Source organism: Lepus europaeus, chromosome 6 (assembly GCF_033115175.1).
Source record: "Lepus europaeus isolate LE1 chromosome 6, mLepTim1.pri, whole genome shotgun sequence".
NCBI classification, from domain to species: Eukaryota; Metazoa; Chordata; class Mammalia; order Lagomorpha; family Leporidae; genus Lepus; species Lepus europaeus.
Window position 1 is genome coordinate 102,153,626 of NC_084832.1, and position 19,766 is coordinate 102,173,391.

The 19,766-nt window shown below is 53.9% G+C and overlaps 1 protein-coding gene across 1 annotated transcript in view; it reads right to left on the reverse strand.

Moving 5' to 3' along the window:
* Positions 1-19,766, reverse strand: part of TEAD4 (TEA domain transcription factor 4) — a 74,607-nt gene that overhangs the window by 11,170 nt on the left and 43,671 nt on the right. The window contains exons 4-10 of the mRNA XM_062195205.1: positions 17,956-18,020; positions 17,539-17,601; positions 12,735-12,863; positions 11,271-11,314; positions 10,747-10,802; positions 8,494-8,633; positions 7,342-7,515 (exon numbers count right to left, since the gene is read on the reverse strand). Of these exons, the coding sequence (XP_062051189.1) occupies positions 7,342-7,515; positions 8,494-8,633; positions 10,747-10,802; positions 11,271-11,314; positions 12,735-12,863; positions 17,539-17,601; positions 17,956-18,020 (671 nt within the window). The remainder of the gene's footprint in view (positions 1-7,341; positions 7,516-8,493; positions 8,634-10,746; positions 10,803-11,270; positions 11,315-12,734; positions 12,864-17,538; positions 17,602-17,955; positions 18,021-19,766) is intronic.

Consider the following 19,766-nt stretch of genomic DNA (forward strand, 5'->3'; position numbering starts at 1 on the left):
GAGAGCTCCAGAGCCTCCATAGATGCAGAACAGGAACGGGGAGCTGCCACTGCCACTGTCACTGTCCCCAGCAGAACCTTGGTTCCAGCCCCCATGTCCAGGGCGGGTAGGGAGAGGGGAGAAGAAAAGCGGAAGTCAGACAGCTTAAGTGCTTCCTGGAAAAACGCAGGCCAGCATCCTGTCTCATCCATCGCATCCTGACGCCGAGCGCCTGGCTGGGGTCCGAAGGAGGCCACCCTCTCTGCTGGCCTGGTCCCCAGTACAGGGGGCTTCCCTTGTGTCCAGGCTGGAAGCCTGATGCACCCAGCCCAGCACAACGCTGGCCAAGCCGGCCCTGCCCGAAACCCTCCAGTGACTTCTCATCACCTAAAGGGAAGGTCTGACAGATGTGGCATAAATGCGCTAGCTACTCCACAGCAGACGCTACCAGAAAATCTAGATCCTTCCATAAACCCAATATGCCCAACAATGAATTCCAATCCATTGGAGGGGACTCAAGTTAAGCATGTTTTTCCTGGACTTTGGGTTAAAGATGAGGGGTAGTGTGAACCATACAAGTTTATGTTTTCCCCTTGCAGAGATCCAAAAGAGTAACAGCCAAGAACTTTTTAAAATGTGCAGCTCCATGGGGCTGGCGCCGTGGCACACTAGGTTAATCCTCCACCTGTGGTGCCAGCATGCCATATGGGCGCCGGTTCTAGTCCCAGCTGCTCCTCTTCCAATCCAGCTCTCTGCTATGGCCTGGGAAAGCAGTGGAAGATGGCCCAAGTCCTAGGACCCTTGTACCCGCATGGGAGACCTGGAAGAAGCTCCTGGCTCCTGGCTCTGGATCAGCGCAGCTCCGATCTTTGTAGCCATCTGGAGAGTGAACCAACGGAAGGAAGACCTCTCTCTCTCTCTCTCTCTCTCTCTCTCTCTCAAGTAAATGAATAAAAATCTTTAAAAAAAAAAAAAAAAAAAAGACATGGTAGAAGACTGAAGGCAAATTAAGCCTAGGACGGATTCTGCAGGGCAAAAGAGGCAAAGAAATGACAGCTAAAGGTGCCTGGAGGACATTTCTGGGAAGAGAGGCTGGGGGCACAGGAGGGACCACCACAGCGGGCAGCAAAGATGTGGGCTCTGACACAGGGAACAGCAGAAGTCCATGCATGGGACGGTCAGGCCACCAGCGCTGCCTCCACACCCCAGGAGCTCTGGATGTGCTAGGCAGAGGGGTGAGGACAGAGGGTTAGGGAGAACCACCATCAGAGACCATCAGGCGTGGGGCACTGCTGTGGAGCAGCAGGCAAAGCTGCCACTTGGGACGCCCGCACCCACATCAGAGCACGGGTGCAAGTCCCAACTACACAATGCTCCCACACCAGGTCCCTGCCAATGAGCCTGGGAGGCAGTGGATGACGGCCAAAGTACTTGGGTTCTTGACACCTACGTGGGAGACACCGAAGGTTCCTTCCTGGCTTTGGTCTGGCCCAACTCTGGCTGGTGCAGACATTTTAGGGAGCAAGCCAGGGGATGGAAAATCTCTGTCTCTCTACCTTTCAGACAAGTAAATACATATATATACAAATCTACTTTAAAAAATGGAGGACATGGTCAGACTCCCAAGCCCTTCCCCCATCCCATTCCCAGAATGCTGGTGGCCAAGTATACTCCTGTCAGGGAATTTAACGGAGTATCTTCAGAAACTCTGGACCTCCAAAGGGCTAGGAAACAGACTGACAGTGGGTGCTTCCCCAGTAGCACAGCGGGGTCCGCATCCCCAGCGCTGCTGGACAGAGCCCGACGAGATGAGAAGTCCCACCTGGCACCCAGAGCTCTCAGCCAACATCACACAAGGACAATGGCACAAAGAACAGGAGACAAGGATTCATCAAAATGAGGGGCTGGTGGGGCATACCACCGCCTGTGATGCCAGCATCCCATATGAGAGCCATTTTCAGTACCATCTGGGAAGGCAGTGGAAGATAGTCCAAGTGCTTGGGCCCCTGCTGCCCATGTGGGAGACCTGGATGGAGTTCCAGGCTCCTGGCTTCCACTTGCCCCAGCCCTGGCTGTAGCAGTGACTGAGGAGTGAGCCAGTGGATGGAAGATCTCTCTCTCTCTCTCCCCTCCCCCCTCTTTCTGTAACTCTGTCTTCCAAATGAAAACTCTCCAACTTAGAAGAGACCAAAACACAAGAAAAATGATTACAAGGAAACAGGCCAGTGTTATGGCACAGTGGGTTAAGCCCCCACTGGAGATGCCAGCATCCCATATTGAAATGCCAGTTGGAGTCTAGGCTACTCTGTTTCCAATCCAGCTTCCTGCTAATGCACTGGGAAGGTGGTGATGGCCTAAGTGCTTAGGACCCTGCTACCCAAGTGAGAGACCCAGATGGAATTCCTGGCTCTTGGCTTTGGCCTGGCCCAGACCTGGTTATTGTGTCTATTTGTGGAGTGAACCAGCAGATCAAAGATCTTTTTCTCTCTCTCTCTGCCTCTGCCTTTCTGTAACTCTGGATTTCAAATAAATAAATATATATATATATCTTTTAAAAAATCAAATACAAAAAAAAAAAGGGAAAAAAAATCCTTATCAAAATTAAATTTTCAACAGAAGGTAAGCCAGAGATGCTGCCATACTCCATTAATCTAACCACTTATTTATTTAATTACTCATCTGAAAGGCATAGCAACATAGAGAGAGAGATAAAGAGAAGTCTTCCATCTATTAGTTCAACTCCCCAGATAGCTATAATAACCAATTCTGGGCCTGATTGAAGTCATGAGCCAGGAACCCCAGTTGGGTCTGCCATCTGGATGGTTGGGACCCAAATAGCCAAGTCATCATCTGCTGCCTCCTAGGGTGCAAATTAGTAGGAAGCTGCATTAGAAGCAGGCTCGGGGCCGGCGCCGTGGCTTAACAGGCTAATCCTCCGCCTTGCGGCGCCAGCACACCGGGTTCTAGTCCCAGTTGGGGGCGCCGGATTCTATCCCGGTTGCCCCTCTTCCAGGCCAGCTCTCTGTTGTGGCCCGGGAAGGCAGTGGAGGATAGCCCAGGTCCTTGGGCCCTGCACCCGCATGGGAGACCAGGAGAAGCACCTGGCTCCTGGCTTCGGATCAGTGCGATGCGCTGGCCGCAGCAGCCATTGGAGGGTGAACCAATGGCAAAAAGGAAGACCTTTCTCTCTGTCTCTCTCACTATCCACTCTGCCTGTCAAAAATAAATAAATAAATAAATAAATAAAATAAAATAAAATAAAATCTTAAAAAAAGAAGAAGAAGAAGAAGCAGGCTCGGATCCAGACACTCTGATAGAGGATATGAGCATCCCATGTGGTGGCTTCACCTACTGCAACACAATGCCCACCCCTTTAATCTAATCTTAGTTAAATATGAGAAGCACCATTTTACTGTTAAGAAAGAAAAAACATGCCATTAACTGGACTGATGTGCTTACAGTAGAAAGACTCATCCAGTTTCTTCTACAGTATTAGAACCCTGACTTTATTCAGTGATAACGTCATTTCCCAGGCTCCTTTGCTAAATGCAACCATACAACAGGTCAAGTGTTCGGTGGGTCCTTCCACAGCCCCGTGGAGGAGAGTTAAGCTGGTTCTTTTTTTGGGTTTTTTTGTTTGTTTGTTTGTTTGTTTTTTTGATGTTTGCAATATGGACGTGGTGGCTGCCATGCCAGTAGCCCCAGCCTAAGGACAGAAACCATACACTAGGATGGCAGGTGGAGGAGTCAGGTCCCTGGTGATTTCGTGGAGACACTGGCCCAGCCCATTCTACCTCCAGACCTCCTTTACACTGACTGGCAACTTGGGTTTTATGTTAACAGGCACTCAGATACCTTAGCTAATCCAGAAGGGTTAGAAGATACAGTTAAGGAAATCTCTAAGACAATAGGTCATGCAAATGAACTGGAAAATAAAGGCAGGTGGCAGGAACCTAAGCATTTGGGCCATTATCTGCTGCCTCCCAGGCACATTAACAGGAAGTTGGATGGGAAGTAGAGTAGTCAGGATTCCAATATGAGATGCAGAGGTCTGGCAGCTTAACCTGCTGTGCCCCAGTGACTGCCCAATCACGGTGATTCCTTTTTTTTTCAATTTATCTGACAGGCAGGCAAAGAGAGAGAGAGAGAAACTGCTCTAGTTCCCTGGGTCACTACCCAAATGGCACCTGATGGGGTGTCAAAAGCTGGGAGCCAGGAAGTCAGCCCAGTTTTCCCACGTGGGAGGCAAGAATCCAGCTACCTGAGCCATCACCGCTGCCTCCCAGGGTCTGCATTAGCAGGGAGCTGGAGTCAGTAGTGCAGTCGGGAATGAAACATGGGGTAGAGGCACCTTAACCAACTCAACTGCTGAGCTAAACCCTGCCTTCCACATGGTGATACTGATGGAGAAAATCTGTACGTTTTAAAGAATAGGTGTGTTTTTTCTAGAAGTTTAAGAATAGCTTTTTATTCAAACACCAGCAAGGTAAAACAGCCTTTATTTGCAGGAAAAAAAAAAGCTGTACAAGTAACGACATGGAATCATCAAAACTTCCTGGGTTTTTGGTGATCAAACTACATTAGCAGGGCTGGTGCTGTGGCACAGCAGGCTAAGCCTCCACCTGCAGTGCCAGCATCCCACATGGGCTCCAGTTCATGTCCAGGTTGCTTCTTTTCCAATCCAGCTCTCTGCTTACAGCCTGGGAAAGCAGTGGGGAACGGCTCAAGTGCTTGGGCTCCTGTACCCATGTGGGAAACCCAGAAGAAGCTCTGGATTCCTGGCTTTGGGTCAGCCCAGCTCCAGCTGTGTGGCTATTAAGGGATTGAACCAGCACTCTCTGTCTGTGACTCCACCTCTCAAATAAATAAATAAAATCTTTAAAAAAAAACACAAACCTACATTGACAAAAAAGGCAAACAGGGGTGGGTGCCCAGAGCAGCAGTTAGGACACCAGTATCCTACACTGGAGTGTTTGGAGTTCAAGTCCTGGCTCCACTCCCAATTCTAGCTTCCTCCCAATGCATACCCTGGGAAGCAGCAAATGATGGCTCAAACTGTCGGATGTGCAAGTTCTTTTTTTTATTTTTTGACAGGCAGAGTGGACAGTGAGAGAGAGAGACAGAAAGAAAGGTCTTCCTTTGCCGTTGGTTCACCCTCCAATGGCCGCGGCGGCGGCGCGCTGCGGCCGGCGCACTGCGCTAATCCGAAGACAGGAGCCAGGTGCTTCTCCTGGTCTCCCATGGGGCGCAGGACCCAAGCACTTGGGCCATCCTCACTGCCCTCCTGGGCCACAGCAGAGAGCTGGCCTGGAAGAGGGGCAACCGGGACAGAATCCGGCGCCCAGACCGGGACTAGAACCCAGTGTGCCGGCGCCGCTAGACGGAGGATTAGCCTGTTGAGCCACAGCGCCGGCCTGGAAGTTCTGCATTGAGTTCCCAGCTTCTAGCTTCAGCCTGGCCCACCGCCAGCTGTTAAGGACATCTGGTAAGTAAATCAGGGATTAGAAGACCTCTCTTTCTCTCTGCTTTTCAAATAAATCAATATATAATTTTAAAATTTAGACATTATATTGCTTTTCCTAAACTATACAACTTATTGGCTAGGATTATACTGATAAGTGATGTAACACAGCTTACTTTTTTCTACCATAATGAAATAAAAGTCTTATGTCCCAGTCACGACACCAAGATACAACCAAATAAGCATATTATTTAGAACTAAGCTAACACTTACTGCCTCGGGGCTTGGGGCTGGGGACTTGGGCACGAGGAGGAACAGCACAAGAATCTGATACTTCCCCTTATGAGCCCCTTGGTATTCATTAACAATACAGATATGAGCTTGCATTGATTTAAACGGAAGCTTAAGTAAAAGGAAATATTCCCTACTTTGCATCCCAGCTTAGATTAAAACCCAGGCTGTAACTCACCTTTGCAGCTTTGTTTTCTCCGGTTCCCTCTCCTACACCTTTTCCTACAAGGTTCCCACCCTCCGGAGCCCACTCCCCTCCGCCTTCACCATCACTCACGTTCCCGCAGGCTGTGTAACAGCCTGCCTGACCTCAAGACCCATGAGCATCTTGACCCTGCTCAAACAAGCTGTCTTGCAGAGTGCAAAAACCAAGCACCTTCAAGACGGGGCCCTGGGTCTCAGCCCCAACAGTCGTCTCTTCCCAAGACAGTGACCCTGGGTTTAGCTGCACGAGAGCCGGGCTGGGCTTCCTGGGCAGGGGCCGGCAAGCCGCCTGGAATTAGGTGTCAACTTGTGTGTCAGTATCTTTCTAGAAAAGCCAAGCCTTCAGATTATCCAGGTGGCCTGGGAACAAACAAGGCTAAGAATCTCCTAGCAAGGCGCATTAGAAGGAGTCATTGGCTCCCCTGGGTGTCAACAGAACCAAGAAAGGGAGCAGGAAGAGGAATGTGGGCGGGGCCCCAGCCTGGCTTGAAAGCACTTAGGATATTCAAAGCCTCAATCACACAGCCTGAAGGATTTCCTGCCTTCCTTGCTGCTGGCCTGGTTTGCACTGGTCTGACCCTGTCCCCGGCAGTTACTATGTCTCATGGTCTCAGAGGAGAGTTTATTTTTATTTGATTTTATTTACTTATTTATTTCAGAGGCAGAGACAAAAAAAGAGAGAGCCCATATTGACTGCTTCATTCCCCAACTGCCCGCAACACCTGGGGTTCAGCTAAGACGGAAGCTGGTGGCCTGGAAACTCAAACCAAACGTCTCACGAGGGTAGCAGGGATCTAATTACATCAGCCTTCACTGTCGCCTTCCCGGTCTGCATTAGCAGGAAGCTGGAGCCAGGTGTCCAGCCCTGATGTAAAACTCCAGTGTCTTAACTCAGTTTGTCATGGTGGGGCTCTAACCACATGGCAGCTGTCCAGGGTTCAGATGGGGAGAGCGGCAGAGACCAGGACTACAGGCTAAGCAGGTTGAGAAGCGGCTTGGTGTTTCTTTGGGGATGCCTGGCCCTGCAGTAGTGTTAGCCAGGCAACCTGTCCTAACCTCATACTTCCCTTGTCCAGGTTCTGTCCAGCCCAACATGCCTTGGAGATGAGCTTTCCAGGACCAGCTGCGTAGCTGCAGGCCTTGGAACCAACACAGGGCGGCTCAGCGGCAGGTGCCACAAGTTGTTCTTCACCTATCTGCTTGGTATCTCCTGCAAGTCTTTTCCTTAAGGCTCCACTCCTGCCTACGCTTGATGACATCACTCTCTGGCAGAAAAGGGCCTCCTCCCAGGAGCCCAGCGGTTTCCACCACCGAGGGCCATCGTGTGCTTGTTCCTCCCCCTGCTCCTGCCCTGCCTGCCCTCCTGGTCACGGGTGAAGGAAGGAAGAGGCTATCCAGGGGCTTACCCAGAACTTCACAAGGAAGAAGGCATTGGAGGGTCCCCGTTCAAAGAGCTCCTTGAGGCCTCCCTTCTTCTCTGGGAATTTGTCATAGATCTGGCGGATGTCCACGGCTTCGAGGTAGGGGTCACTGTAGCTCGGGCTTGACTGGCCGATGTGTACGAACAGGTGCTTGTTGTACTGTGGAGAGGAGAGAGGACTAAGGGAGACGAGGGAAGCCGCGGGCGGACACAGAAGGGCCGCTGGCTCTGGTGCTCACCCGCCACACGGCTGCACCAAGTTCCTCTGCCTCCCGGGCCTCGGTTTCCCCACTAATGAAACACAGACAGTAAAGGTCTTGGTTTTGTTTTGCTGAGTCAGAGCCAGTTTAGTGAATGGGCTCCTCAGCTGAAATACACGTTTGAAGATGGGCATTTAGCGTGGGCGTTAAGCTACCACTTGGGACCCCCACATGCCACACTGGACTGCCTGGGCTCACGGCCCAACTCTGCTTCTAATCCAGCTTCCTTCTGAAGCGCACCCTAGAAGACAGCAAGAGATTATGTTCCTGTAACCCATGTGGGGAGATCCAGATCAAGTTCCTGGCTCTTAGCTGCAGTCTGGCCCAGCCTTGGCTGTTGGGGCATTTGGGAAGTGAATCAGCAGGTGGAAGATTTCTCTCTCTCTCTCCCTTTCAAAAAATAAACCAACAGTTCAAAAACAAATTTTTTTTAAGGCCCAAGTGCATTGGTCTCTGCCCACCAGCATCCTCCTGGTGCTACCCTAACCTTGGCGGGTGATGCTGGTCACCCAGGTCAGAAGACACTGAGGGGACACGCTGGGAGACAGGGCTGCCCCCTGCTGCTGGCACAGAAGATGCAGACCAGACGCAGGAGGCTCCTTGGCTTTCTGTCTGCCCCTCAAGAGTAGAGAAAGGACGGGCCAGGCTGCAGGGGCTGAGACGGTGGCCCTGCGCTGAGAGCAGGCTGGGCTGGGAGGGGGGAAGGGCACATGAGCAGAGCAGAGGGAGAGGGAAGTGGAGAAGGAAGGGTCCATAGGTTTGGGACAGAGCAGGGCACCAAAGCCCCGAAGTGGACTGGGGCAGAAGAACAGACGAGAGAGCTGAGGAGGAGGTGCAGGAGCAGGGGTCTCCAGGGATGAGAGGGAGTGGGGACCTACCGTGTCCGGGTCTTGCTGCTGCTCCAGGAAGGCTGAGAATTCCAACATCCACAGCTTGGAGCTGGCCACACTGCGGCCCTGCCATGGGGGTGCTGGAGGCGCTGAGGGCGATGGGGTGGGTCCTGCAGGTGACTCAAACCCTGAATACAGAGGGAGGGGCACATGGTCTCCAGGCACCCTCCCTGCTGTCCTGCTCTGTGCTGACCCAGGTCTCCCCTGCCCCCGGCAGAGCCGTGCTGGCTGGGGGACTTCCTGTCCTGGGCAGGGTGGTAGAAGGGATGCCAGGCAGGGAGGGGCTGGGCGGATGCAACTCAGGCCTCTGCACAGAACCACACTCCAGGGAGACTGGATCTGGGCATGGGGAGAGCAACTTGGTCAGGTCTTGCCCTTCTCAGCTGCTTGTGGTCCAAACAGGGAAAGAACCAGAGGAGCCAGCTATGGAAATAAGGCATCAACCCCAGGACAGTAGCAGGTGTCCTGTATGGTTGACAGCCGTGTCTCCAGCACCAAAACAGACTCTGGCACAGAACAGCCTTTCACACAGGGTTGCGATCAGATGAATGGATGGGTGATGAGTGTGACACAGACCGGTAAGGTATGCACTCAGCACCAAAGGAGCTCCCAGTCCACCGGGAGGGCAGGCGCAGGTGCTCAGGACAGGCTCTCTGAAGGGCTTGTGAGAAGCTGTGACAGGTGGGAAGCATTGGATGAAGACTGGGAAAGGGCACTGCAAGCGGAGGAAAGAGCAGAGGCAAGCTTGTGGGGAACAGCTGGGAACCCAGTACCTCGCAGGGCTGGAGAGAAGGGCAGATTTGGGCCAATGGCAGGAAGCAAGGCTGAAGCGACGGCCATGGGTGGTGGCCAGCGGGGCGGAGAAAGGATCAGCTCTGCACCCAGGTTTAGGCAGCTCAGGAGCGAGGTCCTTGTGGGTTTCCAAAAGTGAAGCAGTGCCGAGGAGTGATAGGAGAGGACGAGGGAAAGACATGAAGGGAAGTGACAGTGGCCTGTGAGAGATCGCAGTTTTCCCCCAGGAGTCGGGTGAACAGCAGTGCCCTGGGCAGAGGCAGAGAGCTCAAGAGCTTGTGGGGGACACAGAGAAGGGCTGGGTAGACGGCCTTGGGTCACAGCAGCTGGTGCTTAGTGCATCTGCTGAGTCATTCAGCCATACATTGGTTCAGCCACTGCTTACCGAGGAATCGCTGTGTACCACGCGTGACAGGTGAGGCACAGAGACAAGCAGCCACATACATGAGCAGAAGAAAGTGATGATGAGAAGCCTGTAGGGGGGTGTGCACAGGGTGCAGCTGGACAGGTGGCAGGCAGCCAACAAGAACTGCAGCCCAGAGGCAGGGCAGGGAGTGGCATACAGATCGGAGGGAGAGAGAGAAAGCTGGTGCAACTGGACAAGTCCTACTGCAGAGTTTAGATTGAACCCTGAAGGTACCACAAAAGCATCCTCAGTAGGGAAGCGACAAGGTGAGACGGACACTTTGGAGAATCACATGATGATGAGAGAATCAGGGAGCCAGGAAGAGGCTGCTGCCACCACCCAGGCAAGAACTAGGAGGGCCTGGTGCAGGAGTGCACAGGAAGAGGTCAAGAGGGACGAGGCAGTGGGGTGGACTGGACCCGACCTAGTGACTTGCTTCCACGAAAGGAAGTGGCAACCAGGGACCTAGGCAACCTAGGGACCTAGAAGGGCTATGGGGGCCAGGGTTGGAATGTCAGCAAATCCAAAAAAGGGCCTGGTCACCCGAGCAACGGGATGAGGGGCCCTGCAACTGTCCAGCTGGTCCACTCTGCAGAGCTCCACTCAGCTCATTGGCCTCAGTCATGCTCCAGCCCCCTCCTCCCACTCCTCCCTGCCAAGGGTTCCCTCAGTTAGGAAGGGGCCCCAGGTCAGGAAGCTGGGCACTCTGGGGGCCACCCATTTCAGAAGAGAGAGTGACAGCATCACTACGAGGGAGGCCACCCCAGGAGCCGAGGTACGTAGGCAGACTACAGGTCAGCAGTCAAGGGGGAGCACTGCCCCAGGACACAGGCACTGCCCACCCCTGAGCACCACCAGGAGGACAGCACTCTGGGGAAGTGTGCATACTAGGGGCAAGGAATGGGGCGTCCTGGAGACTGAAAGATCTGGCCTGAGCACATGACAAGGCGACATCTAAGAGGGACACGCAGGTGTCCAGCTGTTGCAGTCTGGGACTCAGGGACAGGAGCCACAGCGGTACAATTCACGCACTGCCAACCCACCTGGCAGAGGCAGCGGAGGCTGGACAGAGTAGGGCTGTTGAGAGAAAGGTTTCACACTGCAAGAGAGAGGAGGGAGGAAGTGTCAGTCTTGGCCAGCCCGCCACCCAGAGTCTCGGGCAGGCCCTGGTGGTCTGGCCATCAGTGGCCTTGCTGGGCTTTGGCCTCCCACGCCCTCCTGGCCAATGTCCTGATCCGCAGAAGTAGTGCATCTGTTGGGAAAGCCGCCCCTCCTGCTTTCCCTCCCTCTGGGGCCAGCCACAGGCCTGATTCCTGACCTCCTTCCCTGCCTACACCCTGGACAGCCTGAGGTTTTAGCAAATGCCACGCTGGGGTGTGGGCCTTGCAGCTCAGCCACATGGTGCCCAAACGCAGGAGGGCCAGTGTCTGCGCTCTTTGCTCTCTGGAAAGGCTGACCCCAGACAGTGGCCCCACCCCACCCAGGGGGCCCAAGCTCCATTTCACAAGTTCCTGGGTTCAAGTTCAGTTCAGGGAGCAACTGCTAGCAGACAGCAGGCAATACTCACTCATGGGACGTTCCGGCTTGGCCTGGCAAAGCTCCCTGCCAAAACTGGAGGGATAAAAAGCACAGAGTCAGCACAGGCCTGTATGCACACGGGGGCCATGGCAGAGACACAGAGCAGGGACCTGGGCTGGGAGTGAGGCTGTGTATCTGAACCAGCGGGGGTTAGGGAGGGAAGTAGATGCTGTTGGTCTAGCTGGTTAATACTAACAGGCTCGAGCAGACATCCCAAACATGTTTTGGGGGACTCCAGGCTCTGGAAGGCTCCCTGGGAAGAACAGCAGGGCTGGGAACACTGCATGCTATGTCACTAGGTTTACAGTACACAGCAGCACTCAAGGCTGTGTCAACTCCCAGTATCAAGGCTCCCAAACTCACTCATCTGCAGAACCACCGCGCACTCATCCATTTAAATGTGCAGGTGGACTGGTGCTCCCTGGGGAGCACCTGCAGCAGTGTGGGAACAGAAGCCCAAGGAGCACAGGGTCTGCTCCCCACAGACCTGGACCAGTGCCGCTGGCACAGCTCATTTGAAGACCCACTTAGCCCCTGTGGCCAAGGCAGCACTGTGAGGATACAGCCCTGGGAAGGAGGCACGATTCTGGGCCACTCAAAGCATGGCGTCGGGTACCTGCTTCCCATATCAAAGTGCCTGGGCCCCAGCTCTCTACTTCCCTCCTGCTTCCTGCTAATGCACACACTGGAAGGCAGCAGGCAACGGCTCAAGTACTTAGATCCCTGCCACCATGCAGGAGGTCTGGATTGAGTTTCAAGACTCCTGGCTTCAGCCTGGTTCAGCCCTGGCTGTTGTGAGCATCTGGGGAATGAACCAGCAGATGGAAAACCTCTCTGGCCTGTTTCTCTCCTGTTCTGTGCCTTTCGAATAAAATGAAAATTTTTTTAAAAATGCGTTTTTCAGAAAAAGAAAAATAATGCTACTTTAAAAAAAAAAAAAAAAAGAAAGAAAGAAAGTTCAGTTAACATGGTTATGGCAAAGAGGCCAGTCCTTAGACCGAGAAATTTAAAATCTCAGCCAGCCTGGACATTAGCTCTCCACCTCGAAGGAGAGCAGGGTGAGTCCCTGATTGGGGGGGTGGGGACACAGCCATGTGGCAGTATGCTACTCAGGGACGCACTGGCACTATGCTGACTCCTGACTCCAGCCCCTGGACTTCGGCTTTGTCTTCTGTAAATTGGGCTGACTCTCCAGAGCTACTGATTGGTTGGTCAGCTAATGGAGGCGGCTCCTTAGCCCTGCTATGTCACTGCTAAGACCCCAAGAAGACCGTTCCAAGATTGGTGACTCAGGATGGCCCCCTGGGTCCTCGTGCCCTCCTCCTCAGGCTCTCCTGGCCCAAGAGGACTCAATCGAGAGAAATGAGGCGGCCGACACTCCCAGCTCCGCAAAGAAGGAGGAGGGAGAAGGACCGGTCTGGTTTGGCCCCTGGCTCTGAGCAGCACCACTTACCCCTGAGACTGCTGGGTAGCCCGGGCCCCGGGCGAGGGCCACTTTACTGTGGAAGGCCGTGGCCGAGATGATCTGGGCGGATGACATGGCAGCCATGCTCTGCAGGGCCTTGTCCTTAGCTGCCTGATCCTGGGAAGACATTGGAAGGGAGGACCTCAGCAGGGGTCGCTCGTCAGGCCAAGGTGGGGCAGGGCCCGGCCTTGGGGGTCCGGGGCTCAAGTCTGGGCAGTGCCATCCCGTTGCTTTGACACTGAGCAAGTCACTTGGTGTCTCTGATCAGTTTTCTCGTTTGCCAAAGAGGTCTAGTACTTGCCCTGCCTATTTCGCCAGACCTTAAAGAAACTCTGAAGACGAGACCTAATCTTTCATGTAGACCGCTGGGGCCCCCAAGGAACAGGGGTCTTTGCCTGCTCACCCCTGTGCCACAGGTGCCTAGCTCAGCACCCGGCCCATGACAGACGGTGCAGGTGAGGTATCGAGGGTACAAGAGGAACCACCCTGACCACATGGGTGGCCTGGAGGGAAAGAACTTTCTCCTGCAGCCATGCCGGCCCCAGTACTGACCTACAGGTGTCCCCTGCAATGTGGGCAGCATGTGACTTGCTCACCTTTCAAGTGTCAGAATGGAAACATCCACTGTCTGCCTTCCTTGGGTGCCCAGGCCCTGAACTAACAAGGCCCTGGGAAGGTCATTTACATGGCACTGGGTAACAACAGGTGTTTTGTTTCCTGGAGGGAGCCAGGGGTTCCCACCTTGTGCTGGCCAGCCCCAAAAGTCTTCACAACTCAGGAGACAACATTCTCCATTTCAAAAAGCCTAATGGGAATTACAGCTCTATCCAAAATAAAACCACACAGACTGGAACAGCAAGTATGTATGTACAGCTTTAAGGGGACTAAATGGTTTGATTATGTCAACTTAGAAGCTCTGGTTAGAAATCCTCTATGATGAGTTTTTTTTAATGGGGAAAAGAATGAATCATCATTTAATACTTAACAATAGAGGCAAGCATATGGTCCAGTGGTTAAAATGTCACGTCCCATATCAGAGTGCCTGATGCCACTCCCTGCTGGTGCAGACCCTGGAAGGCAGTGGTGATGGGTCAAGTAGATGGGTCTCTTGTCACCCATGTGGGAGACACACATGGAGTTCCTGACTCCTGGCTTTGGCCCTGGCTCAGATGAGGTTTATTTGGGGAATAAACCAGTAGATGAGTGCATATGTTCTCTGTCTTTCTCTATATGACCCTGCCTCTCAAATAATAAAACAGAGGGAGAGGGGTGGGTATTTTATGCAATAGTTAAAACGTGACTTGGGACACCCACAGCATATATCTGAGGGCCCAGGTCCGAGTCCTGGCTCTACTCCTAACTCCAGCTTCCTGCTAATGTGCAGTGTGGGAGGTAGCAGGTGATGGCTCAAGTACTTGAGTCCCTGCCACTCACATGGGAGACATGCATTGAGGTTCCAGCTCCTGTGCATTAGGGAAGTGAGCCAGCATATGGAAGCTCTGTCTCTCTGCCTCTCAAATGAAGTAATAAGTAGTATTTTTAGACACTGTGGCAAAAATGCCCTACATGAGTGAGACCCCAGTGGAAAGAAGGGGCCATCAAAGAAGGATGGAGGAGAGAACTTTCACTTTGCTATGGCCTTCTCAAATACTGACAGAGTTTGTGGTCACAAAAGGCTTCCATAGCCTTGGCAGCTCATGGCAAGAGCCTTGGGTGATCACTGAGGTCATAAATAAGAGTGCTAATTGTTAAATCAACAACAGAAGTCACTGTGCACTTACTCCCCACTAGGACCTCTGTCTTTAATGAGTTGTACTATGAGAATTAACTGCAAAACTTGTTCTCAAACAGTACTTTTTAACATTGTGTTTGTGTGTGTGTATGTGCGTGCACACACTGTTGAAAACTTTACTTAGTATAGAGTTGGTCTTCTGTATATAAAGTTGATTAAAAATGAATCTAAAGAAGAATGGGACAGGAGTGGGAGGACAGTGGGTATGGGGGGGAGGGAATCACTATATTCCCAAAGTCCTACCTATGAAAATTGAATTCATTAAATAAAAGCTTTAAAAAAAAAAATAGGGTGACTCAGTGATGAGGGCCAGCAGTGATGGCCCTGCCAGCCTGTCCAGATATGGGGTTGGAACCTTAACCCCAGCCCTGTGTTGATGGTACTTGGAGGGGGCCTGTGCGGGGGTGGTTAGGGTCAGACAAGGAGGTCACGATGGGACCCCACAGACAAGGAGCTCATGTTGGGACCCCATGATGGCACCAGCAAGCCTGCTCTGTCTCACCATGTGGTGCCCTCCACTATGCTACACAGCAGGAAGATGCTACCAGAAGCCAGGGCCGTTCTCCCAGCCTTCCTAGCCCCAGAACCACCAGGCTAATAAACCCTTTTTTTATAATTTACCCAGTCTCCGGTATTCTGTCATAGTGACAGGCAACAGACGGAGACGTCCAGACTGGCCAGAGGAGCCTCACACACCAAGAGAGGGGGGAGAGGTGAGGGGGTCTGACAGCACCTGCTTACACAACAGGGTCAGCCCCGTTTAGACAAAGCAGGGAAGTAGATGTGGTGTGTCCCTGGCCCCTCCCCACCGCCCCCCGGGCCTGGCTCTGACAGGCAGAGGGAGCTAGTACGGAGGTGCGCTCCTCCCCAGACCAAGGACAGCCTGCCGACCTCTGTGACCAACAACCTCCCCACGAGGCCCAAGAGCTCCATCCGCTCGGTGCCAGCAGCCCGCGGCCCTTCCCGGACTCCCAATCTAAACAAACGACTGTGGCTCAGGAAGCCACGGCCTTGGCGGGTGGGGCCAGAGTCAGGAGGAAGTGGCAGTGACATCAGGGGCAGTGGAGCCAGGGAGTCGCCAAATTCTGGAGCTGGGCTGCCGTGGGGGAGGGGCCACGGACGGGACCTCGCCAAGCCCTGCCACTTTACAGATGAGGAAACCGACCGGAGCTCAAGGAGCGCCCAGGGTCAGTCACCAGGCAGGGCCAGGGCTGGATCCCGGCCGCGGCAGGCAAAGATTTCCACCTGACCTTGCTGAACAGGCCCCAGCTTAGTTATTTTGGGTCCCAGAGCCCTTGCGAGTTGGACACAGTCCTCAGACCAATCAATCTCTCCAGGAAAGCACACATATTCACGACCGTTTGTATTATTTTAAGGTCCCCTGGTGCCTGCTGAACAATCCACTGGGGCTGTCCTGGGGCCCCAGGGAAGAACCTGTGGACAAGAACAGGTGCAACTCCCTGGAGAGAATCCGGGCAGTACAGCCAGGCCCCCAAGGGAATTAAATGTTCCTTTGGCCACAACACTGGGAAGTCTGTTCCGTCACCTGCTGGGGTCCCAGGGAGACAGAAGCACACCAGAGAGGGACATGAGGAGCAAGCTGGGCTCCAGGGGTCCATGTGGCAGCTTGATAGGGAGGGAGCAACAGCTGCGACCCAGCCAGCTGTCGCAGGGACAAAGCAGTGAGGTGTGGGCCACAGCTGTGGTGAGGAAGGGGACAGCTGGGCTGAACGGAACTGAGCGGGCACTGGGTGTGGCTTCCCAGGAGGCTCGAAGGTCTGTTCCCACCCACTCATGCTGAGTGTCAGGATCACAGATTACCAGAGTATCTTAGGGTTCAAATGTCTTGAGGTACAAGAGGCCCCATGAAAGGAGGGAGTCTTAGGTTTGCTTCTTGCCAAGCCAGCTTTGACTAAACTGCTGCCCCCGGAGCAAACTGTGGATTCTGTTTGGGAAAGAAAGCCAAAGGGGCCTCCATCGCTTTAAAAAGAAAGTCCAGGGGCTGGTGCCGGGGCATAACGGGTAAAGCCACCACCTGCGGTGCTGGCTTCCCATATGGGCACCAGTTCTAGCCTGGCTGTTCCACTTCCAATCCCGCTTTCTGCTATGGCGTGGGAAAGCAACAGGAAATGGTCTAAGTCCTTGGGCTCCTGAACTCGCATAGGAAACCCGGAGGAAGCTCTAGGCTCCTGGCTTTGGATCAGCACAGCTCCAGCCGTTGCGGCCATCTGGGGAGTGAATCAGCAGATGGAAGACCTCCCTCTCTCTCTCTCTCTCCCTCTCTCTCTGTAACTCTGCCTTTCAAATAAACGAATAAATCTTTAAAAAAAAAAAAAAAAAAGTCTGCCAGCTACTGGTCTGGGCAGGTCTAAGGCTAGGGGCTGTGCGGGCTCTCTCGTTAACAGCCGGAGATGGATGGAGAGCTCACCCTCTCCTAGTGTTCATCACAAGGGCCCCTGGCTCCAGGTCCTCAAGGCCTGACTGTTGGTGGGAGCAGGGCTGTACTGCAGGGGATCCTGTACAGAGAGAGGCCCCGCGATCCGGGAAGAAGGAACTGCCAATCCCAGGATGGAATTCCACCAGCTCCCTGCCCCAATACATAAAACCCACCCTCTACACTGTGCCTCCTGTCCCTGCCACCCTCGCAGGCTCTGCTCAGTGGCACCTAGAGGCCAGCAAGGCTCCTGAGGTCTTCCAACAACGGGGCTGGGAGGGTGATGTGGCTGATCTGAGCTGTGTGGACCCCCTGGAGCAGGAGCCAGGAGCAGGAAGTTGGGCCTGGAGCTCTGCGGTCACACACATAAAGTCCAGACGTCAAGTGGCAGAGAGCAGCAAGGTCACAGACTGAACACGACCTTCCTCAATAGCAAGCAGCACACTGGCTCAGCACACAAGCAGCCAGCCCCTTCCTGCTGCACAAACAGCACCAACATCAGGGAAGCCGGCCCCACCTGTGCTCAGCGGCCCCTCCCTCCCTCCCACCACTGCAGCGGGCCTTACCTTGAGCTTGGCCTGGATCTCGCGGGCTTTGCGACGAGCTAGCACCTGGATGTGGCTGGAGACCTGTGGCAGGGAGAGAGGGCTCCTATCCCGACCTCCCAGACAGCCTCTGCTTCCACTCTGGCTGCCCTGACGCTCAGCCCTCAAACCACATTTGTGGAAGGACTGAACAAAATCAGTGAACGAACCAATGGGTCCGTCGGTGGGGCTGTCCTGGAGAAGGGGGTCAGCTGATTCCCCAGAGAAGCAAGGGGCTTCTTCCTAGGTGATGGCAGCAGGGACACCTACCAGAGACCACCATCATCGCTGTCCAGCTGAGAGCCCATGCTTGGCCTTGGTACAGGGACAGTGTGGCCCTTTGGGAGCTAGGGATGGGACACTTGTCCCTGGGACCCACGCCTATCTCCCCAGGCCCACCTGCTTCCTGGTGCGGGTCTTCCCTGTCCGAAGCTTGATGTAGCGGGCAATCAGCTCATTCCGACCTGCAGAGACACCACAGCTTCTCAGTGGGAGGGGTGGGACTAGGGAGGTCTTACAAGATGTCCTGTCCTGTCTGGGAGAGGCGGGCATGGGAGCAAAGTACTGAGACAGAGTGTGAGAGGAGGCCTAGGCTAGTAGCAGGAAACCCAGCCAGTCCCCATCTGCAGCCTGGGCTCAGACTCAAACCAGCTGATGGGTAGTACTGAGCGCTCCCCACACCAGCTGATGGGTAGTACTAAACACTCCCTATACCAGCTGACGGGTAGTACTGAGCACTCCCCACACCAGCCGATGGGTAGCACTGAGCACTCCCTACACCAGCTGATAGGTAGTACTGAGTGCTCCTCATACCAGCTGACTGGTAGTACTGAACACTCCCTACACCAGCTGATAGGTAGTACTGAGCACTCCCTACACCAGCTGATGGGTAGTACTGAACACTCCCTACACCAGCTGATAGGTAGTACTGAGTGCTCCTCATACCAGCTGATGGGTAGTACTGAGCACTCCCTACACCAGCTGACGGGTAGTACTGAGCGCTCCCCATACCAGCTGACTGGTAGTACTGAACACTCCCTACACCAGCTGATAGGTAGTACTGAGCACTCCCTATACCAGCTGACAGGTAGTACTGAGCACTCCCTATACCAGCTGATGGGTAGTACTGAGCACTCCCCACACCAGCTGACGGGTAGTACTGAGCACTCCCCACACCAGCTGACCGGTAGAACTGAGCACTCCCCACACCAGCTGACGGGTAGTACTGAGCACTCCCCACACCAGCTGACCGGTAGTACTGAACACTCCCTACACCAGCTGATGGGTAGTACTGAGCACTCCCCACACCAGCTGACAGGCAGTATTAAGCACTCCCCACACCAGCTGACGGGTAGCAGTGAGCGCTCCCCAGGGACCCAGGCTCCTGGAGGCCGATGCTGTGTCTGCAAGACCCTGGAAAACTGCAAGGAGCCGTCCCTATTTTCTGTTATCACAAACCAGACAAGAAGTTCCCAGCGTTCGGATCTAAGTGGCAATGTGTGCCTGCAGGACGGGTCCAGCGCATGCTAGACAGGTTTAAGTCGTCAGTTCAGGTGCAGAGGTGGCGTGGGCATTCACTTAGGCCCTACAGAAGAGCACTGGACAGGGGAGAAGCAGGCCCGGCAGATTTGAATGAGGATTTATCACCCCTGACTCCACCCCTGCAGCCAGAGGGTACAGCAGCCAGCCTGCCCTGTCCCGCTGGGCCTGCAACTGTTATCTACAGAAGGAAGCTGCTGATGCAGGGGGCAGGTGAGACGAGTGGGCTGCTGGCCACCTGGGCAGTAACCAGAGAGCTCGGCGAGGCCAAGCCGGCCCCCCAGCTGACCTTTCTCCACTGCCAAGGCTGAATGAAGAGGCCACGCTGAAGAGGTCCTGCTTGCCAAGAAGACTGCTGGCCTGGAACAGCAACCGAACTGTGTCAGAGGAGGCAGGACGGAGGGAAGGAGCAGACCTGGGGGACACTGCCTGTGAGCTGACTGACACTTAGTACCGTAAGCCCAGCAAGATGTCTCTTCCCAAAGCTTCCCAGGGAGTCTGTTTGTTTTTTGTTTGTTGATTGGTTTTTTTTGTTTTGTTTTGTTTTGTTTTTATTGACAGGCAGAGTGGACAGTGAGAGAGAGAGACAGAGAGAAAGGTCTTCCTTTTGCCGTTGGTTCACCCTCCAATGGCAGCCGCGGCTGGCGCACCACGCTGATCTGAAGCCAGGT